The 14415-nt window shown below is 42.7% G+C and overlaps 1 protein-coding gene across 2 annotated transcripts; it reads right to left on the bottom strand.

The window, feature by feature from the left end:
• Positions 1–3388: 3388 nt before the first annotated feature.
• Positions 3389–14019, bottom strand: bgnb (biglycan b). 2 transcript variants are annotated; one of them, XM_037239530.1, is made up of 8 exons: positions 13798–14019; positions 9446–9707; positions 6778–6890; positions 6381–6594; positions 6186–6296; positions 5642–5735; positions 4978–5116; positions 4704–4901 (listed from the first exon to the last, which is right to left on the bottom strand). In XM_037239530.1, exons 2-8 carry the CDS (start codon positions 9690–9692, stop codon positions 4704–4706), a joined length of 1116 nt encoding a protein of 371 aa, XP_037095425.1. In that variant the 5' UTR covers positions 9693–9707; positions 13798–14019. The 2 variants fall into 2 exon arrangements, with proteins under 2 accessions (XP_037095435.1, XP_037095425.1); XM_037239540.1 differs by lacking the exon at positions 13798–14019 and having other exon boundaries at positions 3389–4901; positions 9446–9692.
• Between the last annotated feature and the right edge of the window lie 396 nt (positions 14020–14415).

The following is a 14415-nucleotide window of genomic DNA, read 5'->3' as shown; positions in this document are numbered from 1 at the left end:
TCCAAGCTGAAATTCAAGATTCAAGATTTTTTTTATTCACCATGTTTGAGCGTGCCAAACAAGGAATTTGACTTCGGTAAATCACACCCTCTGTTCAACATTTAGGTGACTAACAACACTCAGGACATGTGAAAATGGCAAATATTCTCAAACATCCCCTGATCTTAAACTCCCAAAAGGGCAAGGAAAACTCAAAACTCCAGCTAGGGGAAATGAGAAACCTTGAGAAGAGACCACAGATGGGAAGGTCCCTTATCCAGGATGACAAGGCTGCAATGGATGCAGAGAGGACACATAGTAGTACAAACAGTGTAGACACATTTTTAAAAGGTGTGGAGAGCAGGATGTTATTGCACAGTAATGACTCTGAGACTCTAAGAGTGGTGTGAGTTCATCAGAGCAACAGCCTGGGGGAAGAAGCTGTCTCTGTGTCTGCTGGTTTTGGCGTACCGAGCTCTATAACGCCGTCCGGAGGGGAGTAGTTCAAACAGACTGCAACCTGGGTGAGAAGGGTCTGTAGAGATGTTCCTTGCACGTTTCCTGGTCCTGGACAGGTACAAGTCTTGGATAGATGGGAGGTTGATTCCAATTATCTTTTCTGCAGTCCTGATTGTCCGTTGCAGTCTGTGCTTGTCTTGTTTGGAGGCCGATCCAAACCAGACAGTGGTGGAGGTGCAGAGGACAGACTGGATGATGGCAGTGTAGAAGGTCCGCGGCAGGTTGAACTTCTTGAGCTGTCTCAGGAAGTAAAGCCTCTGCTGGGCCTTCTTCCGGACGGAATATATGTGGCCGGTCCATTTCAGGCCCCGAGAGATTGTGGTTCCCAGGAACTTGAAGGTGTCTGTGGAGAGAATAGTATTACTGCGGATAGTGAGGGGTAAAAGTGGTGAAGGGTCACGCCTGAAGTCCACTGTCATCTCCACGGTCTTGAGCGGGTTCAGCTCCAGGTGGTTTTGGCTGCACCAGTGGACCAGCCGCTCCACCTCCTGTCTGTACGCAGTCTCATCACCGTCCTGGATCAGTCCGATGAGAGTGGTGTCGTCTGCATACTTCAGGAGCTTCACAGGAGAGTCACCTGAGGAGAAATCGTTGGTGTAGAGAGAGAAGAGCAGTGGGGAGAGGACGCACCCCTGAGGGGCTCCAGTATTGGTGGTCCGGGTGTCAGATGTGATGCCCCCCAGCCTCACACGCTGTCTCCGGTTGGTCAGGAAGCTGGTGATCCACTGACAGGTGGAGGCAGGCACCGCAAGCTGGATGAGCTTCTGTTGGAGGATGTCAGGAGCGATGGTGTTGAACGCCGAGCTGAAGTCCACGAACAGGATCCTGGCGTACGTTCCTGGGGTGTCCAGGTGGTGCAGGATGTAGTGCAGTCCCATGTTGACCGCATCATCCACTGACCTGTTTGCCCGGTAGGCAAACTGCAGGGGGTCAAGCAGGGGGCCCGTGACATCCTTCAGGTGGTTCAGCACTAACCTCTCGAAAGATTTCATGACCACAGATGTCAGTGCGACAGGTCTATAGTCATTCAAACCTGTGATGGCGGGCTTCTTGGCCACTGGAACGATGGTGGAGCTCTTGAAGCACGAGGGCACCTCACACAGCTCCAGAGAACGGTTGAAGATCCGTGCAAAGGTGGGCGCCAGCTGCTCAGCGCAGACTTTCAAGCAGACACGCTGTCTGGGCCCGGTGCCTTCCTGGTCTTTTGTCTCCGGAACATCTGGCGCACCTCCTCCTCGCGGATCTGAAGTGCGGGCGCGGCCTCTGCAAGAGAGAGTGTGGGTGACAACGTTGATAGAGGTGTGGACAGAGCAGTTGTGGGGAGAGGTGAGTATGTAGATTGTGCTGCAGGAAGTCCCGTTGTGTGGGAGGACCGATCAAACCTGCAGTAGAACCTGTTTAGCTGCTCTGCAGACCTTTCCACACTGTTGAGGGATCAGGATCGGCAGAGAGGTGTCTCTTCAGGCTCTCCCCGTAACACCTCCTGGCTTTCCTGAGTGTGTTTCTGGTCTGCTTGAACAGGTCGCGGTCGCCGCTCCTGTAGGCCTCCTCCTTGACTTTGCGCAGCCTCCTGAGGTTCGGTGTAAACCAAGGTTTGTCGTTGTTGTACGTGCAGAAGGTCTTAGTCTGCACACACAGATCCTCACATCCTGTGACAGTGTCAGTGAGTTCATGCAGGTCTGGAGGTAGGATTTGAACTCCAGAGTAAGGGTTCGTGTTAGAAGACGCTTGCTTTACAACTGAGCTAATCAGGTTCCTTACGACAGCGATTCTTCACACGGGGCTGTGAGTCAAAATTAAATAAAAATATTACTTAATGTTAAATATTACGAAGTGGCCATGTTAATACTGTTGATGTTATAAACCTGTAGACATGACACAAACTATTACTTTCTGAAAGATATTGTAAATGACAAGAGCAAAACTCACTTGTTTTAAGTTTTAATAATAACAGACAAATTTGCATTACTTATAACTCCTGTTTAAAATGTTCATGAGGCAAAAATAATTTTAAACTCCTGTAAATGTAAGGTATTTCAAACAGTTTGTTCAATGTTATCTGACTCTTCAGATATGAATGAAAGGCAGAATTTGTGTTTTTAGAGTTGTTCACATCTGCCTGAATGGCTTATATTTGGTTATTTTGTCATTTGAAAAATAAAGACAATTGTGACAATGAAATTTGTTTTATAACTGTATTTGCATGAAATTGTTGAAGTTAAAAAATGTCTGAAAAAACTATTGGCCCCCGGGCCCCTTCACTTTATTAAATCTGGCCCTCCTTGCAAAAATTTTGGACACCCCTGGTTTAGCCTGTTGTTGCTCGTTCATGTCTGTTCTTGGTGTTGGATTTTGTCGAATAAATTTCCCCCAAAATGCGACTTGTACTCCGGAGCGACTTATATATGTGTTTTTTTTCACGTTATTGTGCATTTTATGGCTAATGCGACCTATATTCCGGAGCGACTTTTAGTCCGAAAATTACGGTATATAGAATTTGTTGAGTATTTTCAACAATTGGAAATAAAATAAAATCATTAATTACATTTCATTATCCAATTATTTAATAACAATGCTAAATGTATATACAAAATTATTTATTTTAATGTTATTTAATTATTATTTACGATAAATCAAGTAACCAATTATTTTATAACATCTCTTCCTTACAAATACATTTAAATGAACCAATTTTAACGGGGAAAACATAGTTCAACAAATATTACAGGACTCTTGGCAATAAAAAAAAAATGGATTAAAGAAATGAGACGGCCGCACGAATGGTGGATGGATGGATAGAATTCAAGACAAAGCAAAAGTAAATTGATGGCGTTGATACGTAGATACTGACTTCAGTATGTAGACCTATTACTTCAAAATGGCACATAGACAAGTTTGGCATAATTTATTTGTATTCTGTTGCGTTGGTAATAATCTGTGAAGGTTTACACTGGAAAGAAATTTACATATAGCACCATTAAACATAAAATATGGATTTAAATTGACGACAGATTAATGTGTTCAAGCCAGTATGTGTAAACTGACATCTTCTCTCACAATCTAACATTTAGACTAATAGCCATTATATTATGATGATAATAATAGAATGTGTTTGATTCATTGTATAAAACATTCCCCTCATTTAATATTTCTGCAATAGGATGTTGGACCCAGGGGTTGCTCTCTGGCTTAATGCAGCATTTGGAAATGTCTTTATTCACATGCAGCAGTAGCTTGTCAGATTACAGAGTGGAGACAGGACAACATGTCTATGGTGAAAGAGCTTTTGCATTACCAAGCAGAGAGAAAGTGAGCAAAAACTGTGCAAAACAATGCATCAACACTACTTTAGTTTGCAGCACTATGTATACACATTACTTTTTTTCCATAAGCAAAGCTGGTGTGTGTGTGCGTGTGTGTGTGTGTGTGTGCGTGCGTGTGTGTGTGTGTGTGCGCGTGTGTGTGCGTGCGTGTGTGTGTGTGTGTGTATGCGTGTGTGTGTGCGCGCGTGTGTGTGTTGCTCTAAATGGGCCACACCCCCACTACTTAAATGCCCCGCCCCTCAAAGACTACTTACAGATAGCAAAATAGTGATAAAAGGCACAAGAGAGTATCTGTGGAGGTTCAATCATGTCAATACAAAACATGTTTATTGCTGAGAAGAGGCCGCTCTGTCAAGTAAACCCCAATTGGAATGCAAAACATGTTACTGAACCATCTAAACTTGAATTAGTATCTATGTTTCTCCACGTCTTGTTGTTTTTTTGCAAAAAGGTGAGAAATAGTAACATCTAGTGTTCAATACTAACACCATAATTTGCAACTCTCCCATTGTACAACACTCATAAAAAGCAAATATTTCTGGATGTAAAAATCTATGATATGGCTTCTCTGTTTTTCATTGAATAAGATACACAGGGGATTTTTTTTTAAATTTCTTCCTATTTTGGATCGGCCCAAACATTCTTCCCAGATGTGAATTATCCTCTCAACAAAAGTGAACTTAAATATAAAAAAAATCTCAACGTTTTACTGTACCTTTAATTTTATGACGGACGTTTATTTAATCCACCCCACTCAAAGAAATTCTATAATTAAAGAAAAATTCAATTCCTCCAATATTTTAAGTTTATTAATTCAAATTGTCTTCTTCATTTCTCCATCACTTTCCCTCCATATGCTGCATCCCCCCGAGCAAACCCCCTCTACTTTTTGTAGTTTCCGAACTGGACAGCCATTCGGTCACCGACGCAGCGGAATGTTGCGGGCTGCACCTCCCAGTAATTGACAGGGTTGGAGAAGAGACTGATGCCGTGGTAGAAAGCTCTCTTAGTTCCTGCTCCTTTAGGACAGAAGGCATTCAAATCCACCTTGGCAATGTTGTTGTTATGGAGGTACACCACCTTGAGAGAATAAATAAAACACTTGTGGCAAGCCCTTATAAAAACACAACATGGCTGACGGGAGCTGTAGACTCACCTGCAAGTATTTCATATCCGGGAAGCCTTTGGGAACAGTGGAGAGTTGATTGTTGTCAAGGTGCAGCTCTCTGAGCCTCGGTATGAAAGCAAGACTTCCAGCCTCAATGTTGCGGATGTGATTGAAACTTAGGCCCAACCTGGAGAAAAAAAGAGGATGAGCGTGTAATTTATATATATACTATATATATATGTATTTGTGTGTTAGAGAATCGATGCTAGATTTGCATTGTGTGTAAGCATTTAGCTAGCAGCCTCCGTAAATTTAAACTGCTGTGGTTAAGGCTGTTGAAATAACAGAGGAGAACATAAACATACAGTAAAACAAAAACTTCACAATTGTGTGTTTTGGAAGATTATTTCTGCGTGAATTCAGCATGATCCCACAAGTGTTCCAATATAGGGTTGAGGTCAGGATTGTTGGCAGGCTACCCTATTCTTTGTTCTGTGAAATTCTGGAGGTAGTCTCTAAAAAACATGCCTGTGTGGGGGTGAGCAGTTCATTTAGATGAAGAGCCATCCCACAAATGGATGTTTAAGTTTAATTTTAAAAAGCAATTTATGTCTTATGACGATCGTTAAAACCGAGAAATAATATATCAAACGGTTTTTGTTTTACACTTATATTGTGGAAAATGTTTCAAATGCCTTTTGCTGGGTGTTACCTGAACAGGTTCTTGTAGCGTTTCATGTCCTCCAGTTCCACAGCCTGGATCTGATTGTGGTCAAGATGAAGCTCATGGAGACTGTCTGGGAGATCTGAAAGACAAACATACATTGTCTGAAAGACTACTGAGATTGACAGTAATACATTTTCCAAAAAAGTAAGTTCTATTTCCAAAGTCCTGTTCTGTCACACTGTGGTATGGTGTGCCGCAGGGTTCAACTTTGGGGCCACTGCTGTTTTCACAGTATGATGATGAATCAGGATGAGAGTTGTGGTACATGCAAAACTCATTATTAGTCAATCACAAGGCTGGCGTGTAGAGCGACTTCATTCACCCCAACACAAATGTGGCGTCTTCATTTGACGTATTAATGGGACTGTAGCAGAAAGCCACAGTACAAGCGGATATGATGCACAAAAAGCAGGAACCCAGTCTACAAACCTGTAACCTTCTTGCTGTGAGGCAATAGTACTTACCACTCAGTTGCTGTCGTTTTTTCATCTGATTACTCTATTGTAAACATATTTAGCCAGTCAATTACCTTTGGGTATGCCAGTCAGTCTGCTGTCTGATATGCGCAAAAAGTTCAGTGTCAGGCCCTTGAAGGCACCAGGTTCAAAACCACTGTTCTGGATAGGGTTTCCTCCCATCTCTGCAAGAGAGACAGATAAAATGAAGACACTTAAATCACCAGCGTCCCAGTCAATAACAAAGAGTTGTGTTCGGGATTTTTGACCTATGCAGTTCATGCTGCCCAGTCCTGAGAAAGCACCAGATTGCACCTTCCTGATCTGATTTTCGTGGATCCTAATCTCCACCAAGGAGGCAGGCAAGTTCTTGGGGATGCTGGTGAGCAGATTCTTGGAGAAGTAGAGCTTCTGCATGCTCTGGAGAGGGATAAATGCCCTGGGGTGGACCTTGGAGATGTAGTTGTTCCTCAGAGATAATCCCTGTGAAAGGCAAGTCAGCTAAGTGGCAGCATCCAAATAGTCAATAGAAAACAATGTCTTGTATTCTCTATAAAAAGTAAATCTCTCCATCTCCTAGGAAGTGAAGGTTCAAAATGATATTTCACACCAGCGCTGAAGCCAATGTAAGTTGAGTCGTTTACAAAGATTTCACGTTTGTCTTACATATAAATTGGTGAGGCCCTTGAAGTCATTCTCTCTCAGCTCGCTGATATGATTGTTCTGAAGATCCAGGAACCTGGTGTCAGGAGGGATATTACTTGGCACCTCACTCAGACCTGGAAACCAACAAAAACACAGAAGGGAGCCATGCTCCATTACAAACATCTCCGCGAGTAGCATGTGAAGCAAGACCCTTAAAAAACGCTACATAATTAGGATATCTTGACTTAGTTTTAAGGGAGTTGGTGTGTTTAGGACCTGCAGATTACAGTGCCATACAATGTCAAATCTGCGCATTGGGGTTCTGGGTTATTATTTTAATGAGAGATACATATAAATCATATCTAAACATACAGTAGGCAAAGCCATGGAGATCACTCACAGTAGCACATAACTGGTTGGTTGGATGTGTATGAAGTCATGCACACTTTAACACACACTCACTCACTCACACACACACACGCACACACACACGCACACCAGATGGGGACACCAGATGTTTTCCGTCTGGTCTTCATTTGACCAAAGTCACCAAGGCGACGATTTAAGTACCATCAGTATAAAGCTTCGGTTAAATGAAAAGGAAACAGAGCAAGCTTGCACTCCGATGCTTGTGTGTTTTTGTGTGTTTGCGTGCGTGTGCGTGCGTGTAGTGAAGTAGTTGCACTTGACGATGAAAGTGTCCTGTTGCGGCTGCAATGAAAAAACAAGTCCACAAAACAGTGATAATGTGTAGTTATTGATATCAATGATACCATCGCCTGTTCAGAAATTATATCTTTTGGTTTTTCTTTTCATTTTTTTTTTTTTTTAATTCAAAAACAACCCCAAGGAGATTTTTGCAATAATTCAACATCGGGTCCATTTAAAAAAAAAAAAATTTGAGCAAAATGACACTAGGTTATCTTCATTATCAACTAGATCACAAAGAGACGAGTCCTGTATGTTTCAAATGCAAGTCAGTTTATCTGCATGATGCAAGCAGGTCCGCTTGGCAGCCGGTACCAGCTGTCCCATTGGGATCCAGCCTTTCACCATCCCATCCCACCACATCTACCAGCCGCAGCTGTCCATTCAGAGTTAAGTTTAGATACGGCTTTGGCTGTAACCAGCCGCGCCCTCGCTTCTCACCACCAGGGATCGAACACCGCGGTGCCGTCCAGTTTCGGTTCAAATCCACGCAAGCAGCATTCAAGATGCAAGCGATTCTTAATCATACAGTAAAGGCACTTTGTGGGTGCGTGAATGCTTCTGACCAATAAGCCGCTCTGGGAGCATAATCAGACGAGGTGTTGAAGAAAAAAGAATTCTTTATCCTTGCCAGAGCAGCGTTCAGCATGCATGCTACAACTGGCACCCTCAAAGGTGGAATGCGGCATCAAAGTCAATATTAAAGAAACATTCAAGCGGCACACGGATCAAAATGCATCTCCAGTCACCTAAAAGCCCAGACCGCAGATTTCACCCGTAAAGCCACACGGCTCAAAGGCTTGACCACAGACTGACAAAACTGGCACCTTGTCAAACCCCCCGCCCCTCTCGACAAATACTCAACATGGTGCGGGGATGCACACAGAGAGGAGACAGACGCCACTGCACTGCCGAACACACATCTGTTCTAAATAAGCATGCAGGAAATTATATCCTTCCACATTTATCCTCTGCAGAATCACCAAGGTTCCACAGTAAATACAGAGAGTTCACAAAGTGATGAATCAACACAACCATTATGTCAAAACAGAAACTTGGAGAAGTTGAGCATCTTCATACCTGCGTATATGGCAGACCGCTGTATTTTTTGGGGGGGTGTCCAGACAAACTTGATTGGAAAATTAGGAGAATTATAATTCTTGTAGTTGAAGTGTGAACATCATGTTTAATGGGATTTTGATTGCTTGCTGGTTGATTGTAACTTTAAATGGAAATTTGGATGGATATTTGTCATAATGTTGCTTTGGTTTAATTAATCAAGATGATGAGACAGTGACCCGGACAAACATGGAGCTGTTTTGATTTTGTTTCCTTAAAAGTGCTGGTTCTGGAGATGCAAGATTTCCACCCGACGCTAGCGAACGTATTTGAAGTCTCAGCAGTGTGACATTGTATATTGCTTGAAATTATTTGGACACATTAGCTACATACTTGATCGCTCAGGATTTTGAATTTAAACTGTCTTTCAAAACTGAGCTTTCCAGTTAGATTTATCTTTGACGGAACTGAACATACCGTACCCTTTCCAAGCAAATGTTTCGTGAGAACCCATTGCCCTGAACATATAAAATAGCTTGTCTCCTCCCATCGTATACTATGAATGTCCGTTATTTGTCCAAGATCATACAGATTTTCTCTCGGCTGCTTCATTCCTTCACTCAATTCATCCGTAACAGTCCATCAACTTTCTCGGGTTACCGTTTATTTTCTGACTAAACCCCCCCCATCTTCCACCCAACATCTGCACAGAGAATCCCTGAAAGAGATGTCAAAACATACGTTCCCAAGGGATAAAATCCGTTTGATGTCAGACCAAAAGACGGCTTTGCGTTGCGGAGGCGTGAGGGTCACTGACCATTTTGTTTCACCCAAATTTCCGTTTTCCATTTGAAGACCTTGCACATTTTGTATCGCAGAAACATTTTCTTGCCAAAACCCAAACACACACACTCTCACCGACCGAGGTCAGAGCACTGGACCACTTTGAGTCGACACTGGCAGCCGAAGGGGCACGTGGGCATGTCGGGAGGGGGCAACTCTTCAATGGCTGATCCTTCTTCCTCATCCTTCATCATGGCCTTCAAGTCAATGTCCAGACTGTCCAGGGCAAAATCCCAGAAGCCTTTCTGCTCGAACGGCAGGGCAACAGACGGGCAGAGCAGCTGGGCCACGCATAGTAAGAGCAGGAAGGAGCAAGAGGACTGCATCTTTCTTTGGGATACCTGAAATGAAAAGAAACAAAGAAGCAGAAGTTGATATGATACAAATATGTCTGTGATAATATTTCGTAAAAGTTTGACCTGGCTTTGTTGATACATTTCTAAAACTCCATCACCAAACACAGAAAGAAATATGCACTGGTAACTAAACATAACAAATCATCATCTCCTGAGGTGGGCATTCCGTCACACCGTCACTGATACAAAGCCGTTTGGATGACGAATGATGAGAAACTTCAAAAAATGACAGACTAAACATTGAGGGAAGTCAGTTTCCAACCGTGTGCATAATCGTCATGAAGCGAGTCAAGTACAGACATTTCTCTTAAGCCAATAGCAAATGTTTTTCCCCCTTTGCCAGGTCAATAATTGCCAGTGCTCTGTAAGCTGAATATAGCGATTAACACACTTTGTAATAATACGACACAGTGGGATGAATCTGGGCTGCACAGCTCAGACGTTTACACTGCACCAAGAGGGACCCAAGAATCCGTTCAGGGAGTCGAAGCCACCCAAACCACAAAATGTTGGCGGTGCTTCTTGCGCACCGATTCTGAGGTCAGGTCTCTTTGCGGTTTAAGAGGTGGAAATTATTACATCGGTGCAACCTTACAAAGGTGCAGTTCATTCACAGAGGAAAGAGGTGAAGAGCAAGTGCGATTGTGTTTGTTCTTCTCGAAGAGCATGTCAGCAAAATTCCATGGTGCTAATCAAGAGCTACAAACATGTTAGATCATGTGGCTTGATTTATTCTGCCTGTGCTGACTAGACAGACACCCACTCTGTTGAGTCCCTACAAAAATAAGATTAACACCCCCCCCAAATTCATATCCATACCGAAGGAACTGTTGCTCTTTAGCATCAAGGCTAATCCCAGGAAGCTAGCTAATCTAGGCACATCGAGCAACTGATTTTCTCATCCATAGCGCGAATAATTCCACAGTGTACTGGAACTGGTTGTCTGCTTAAGGTGCCAAAAACCTGCATGCCATCCGCACCAGGAACTCCAGTTGGCTTAGCGGGAAAATTGGCAACAATGTCACTAAAAAATATATCTTTAGATTTGTGTAAACCGCAACCACCTTCACAAGAATGGGGTACCAAAATAACAGTTCCTTTCTTCTACTTTAAAGAAGTAAGAAAAAAAAGGAATATTGCATGACGTGGATTTGATCTGGTCCTTGCAGTGTGTTCCATGCAGTATAAATAGCAGCCAAATTATACCGTTTTGCAGCAAAGAAATAACAGCCCTGGTTTCGGCTTGGTCAGAAGAATGAAGCCAACAGGACACAGCCACGACGACACATTTGTTTAGCATCGCACAATGGCGCACAGAGAAGAGCTGCAACACAACACCAACAGACACCTACAATTTCTGCAACGTGCGCAGCACAAAATTATGGGCGATATCACAAATATAATGTCACTCTAAAAATGTGTGCCCTAATCAGTGGCTTTCTGACGCACAAACCGATGATTTGTCTGCTGTTAGTCTGCATGTGACGCAAGACGAGGGAAAGATCTGGAAAGAGAAATAAAAGATGGAATGGAATAAAGCAAGTAAGCACTTTGTTAAGAAACATGGCTACTATTATATTAAAGTTTAATATTGAAGTAAGAAGAAGACTGGGCGATACACATGAAATTAATAAATAAGATGTAAACTGATGAGACAATTATGCACCAAAGGGTAAATTATAAGGTCTGACAGGGGGAATTATTGAGCACAAGAAAAAGAGGAATTGGCTGATGAAACACGGCAATAATGTCAAGTTAACCAAAGTAAAACCAATAAATTGACCGCACATGACCACACCTCAGGCATGTATGATGAGCCTGACATTTTTTTATATTATAGGGAACCCATCAAGTGTTGGGTACTCGTCAGAGCTTCCATCCGTCACTCATATCTGATATTGCTGTCATTCCCACCGTGCAGGTTTGGCCCTTGTCAAGCTCAATATGTGTTTACCTTGTATGCTGCCTGTGTGGCAAGAATAATCACCCTGGCATACAGCCGGTGGTGTTTAGTCTTAAGTGAGTCAGGAGAATCATGTGACTCCCTGTCATTTAACTCACACGCTCACACTTTGAAATCAAACTACTCATTAGTTGAGATTCAGACTCAAACCTCAGGAAAATAAAACAGTAATGTTGGGACTTTTCAAATGCCTTGTAGGAAGGAGACATGTTTTCTACCTCTACAATCCTCCAAACCACTTAATGTCGGCTCATTCACCCTCCCGCGCAATGCAGCTGAGGTTTCAGAAAGGTCGCCATTTTTCCAATTATCTATGGCTCGCTAGGCAAACCAGCACACGATGCAGATTGGAAGCGCAGTCAAGACAGGGTCAAGGGGTTGAGCAAAAGTTGCCACGTCATTGTCGGGTCAAAATTTAGGACAGTGGTAAGATGGGTAAGATATTGTTGTTATTTTATGGGAGGATAATGGGAGATAGGTCAGGTAATGTTAAGATTAGCGGGCTAGGTTAATAATAACACTATCCGACCATACCAGGAAGTGGTCCGAAAGGAGGGCAGCGTTCAGAAGGCAGTTCGGTTAAACCTGCCACGTCAAAACTGAAAACTGATTAGCACTCGGGTAAAGCACAAAGTGCCAATTACCCATTTAACTTTTTATTGTTCTGTGGAGAGAAAATCTATTCATGGCCTGGGTTGGACAAAGGAAGAAAGTGTTTTTGTAACAAGTCGGTGTTATTCTGAATAGAAATCCAATATAAAATGCAAGCCAATAAAGCTAGAACAACACAAACCTAAAACTCACAAGTATTCACCCCGCTGGCCAAAATCACCACTGCTTGCACGTACGTTGACAAAGTGCTTTAGTCTGGGGATAAAATTAAACCCTGCTGGAAATGGGTCGGTTGAGCTGACCTCTTAATTTTGTCCATGTGGGCAAACACACACAAATTATTGGGCTGGAAAGTGTTTTGCTCACATGCACCATTTGCTCTTGTGCGTAAGTGTGTTTTGCTACAGTCTTCTTTCCTGCTGGAAAAAAATAATCTCCCCAATTAGGGACTAATAAAGGCCTCTTCTATTGCGTTCTACTCTATATTATTCTCTTCTAATCACATAACTCCAGTTGACACACAGGCTAAGCTAGGCGGGTCCTGTACCAGGCTCCGGGTGGAGTAAAGTGCCACAGTGGCTGTAATTTGGTGAGTGCTGCCCCTAAAAAAAAATTCTTTGCCAGCTCCTCTGATGCAGCCAAGCTTGGATGTGGTGGCAAGCTGCAGAGAGCAAAACTACATACAAAAGCACAAGAACAGCGCCCAATTGAAAGTACTGGCAGGTATTTTCGCAGAGGACGTGACTTTGAGTTGGATGCTGAGAGAGAGACAGGTGAATGGCGACACATGTGGGAGTGTGCCACAGACGGTCTAATAAGCGGGGAAAGTCAAGAGACAGGAAACAGACACGTTTCATTTAGAATGTCTGACCAGTTCCACCACACTGTTTGCTCTGTCTTTGCGCAGTTAAGGTGACTCAATGGCATGAGTGGCTCATACAGTGGCCATGAGGTCATGGCTATATGGCCGAACGGGGCCACCGAGGGAGTTCTGTTTTATTCTTGAGCACGTCAACATCAGACGTATAAGTCGAGTCTGGTGAAAAAAAAGAAAAAGAAAAGCTATGTGCGAGTTTCAAGTTCAACCGTCATTATTTTCTCGCTACGAACAAATTGCGCCATCTAGTGTAAATGTGGAACTAAGGTTGAAACCAGATATGATTTATGTAGGACGCCAATCATCAAGTCTTAGAGCTGACACAAATGTGCAATTATTTGGAGGGAAAGTAAATAAATAAAAAAATCTGAAACACAAAGGAAGATGTATTTGACTTAAAAAAAAATGGCGTATATAATCTTTGAAAAAATATACAGTTTATAGCACTGACGGAGTTGCACCTTGTACTTTTAAACGCAATTGCTTCTCAATGAAATAAACAGTTTTAGATTATTGTTACCCATTCCAAATTTCTGTGCAGAGCTGAATGTGGTATTCCAAATACAAAAGTTACAATTAATGTATTACATCCAATGGAATTTAAAAGAAAATTTGTCCCCTACCTTTTGAATAGAATTCTGATATTAACTCCAAATTCCAAGAGTAGGTGGAACACTGTTGCCTCCCTCGGTGCGTCAGATTATCCTGCAGATTTTTTGTTTTATATGTTCATCACATTCAGGGATTATTACTGTATTTGTCTTTGGTCCTCTGGCATCCAGCCTCTGCTCCTCCACCACCGTGTGCCACTGTGAGCCCAAATAGTGCTTCCAGCCCATAAAGTCAACAAGCCAGCCTCCTTTCTCCCCTTTTTTGGGATAGAGGAGGAGAAGTACAACACCGCTTCCCAGTGGTGCCTTGAGATACAAGTGGTTGAAGAATTGCAGGTCATAACTTTGCTTTTGATTAGCTTAATGCTAACAAATAATGCAAAACACCATTGACATGCTCACAAACAGCATCACAGCAGTATTCCATTTTAAGACAAATGGTGAAGTAACACAAATAACAATACCCTCTGGCATATTTTTTTAATCCTCTGAGATGAACAATCAATATTACTGTGATTTATTGAGGAGCTTTGACCAGCTCCATGTATATGTCTGAATGTACACACCAGAGGGGGCAGCACAATGTCCAGTGAATAGAATTAAAACAGTTTCTTTTTTTCAGCATATTTA

Source organism: Syngnathus acus, chromosome 2 (assembly GCF_901709675.1).
Source record: "Syngnathus acus chromosome 2, fSynAcu1.2, whole genome shotgun sequence".
NCBI lineage: Eukaryota > Metazoa > Chordata > Actinopteri > Syngnathiformes > Syngnathidae > Syngnathus > Syngnathus acus.
The sequence above is the reverse complement of the archived record's forward strand: the minus strand, read 5'-3'. Positions and strand labels throughout refer to the sequence as shown.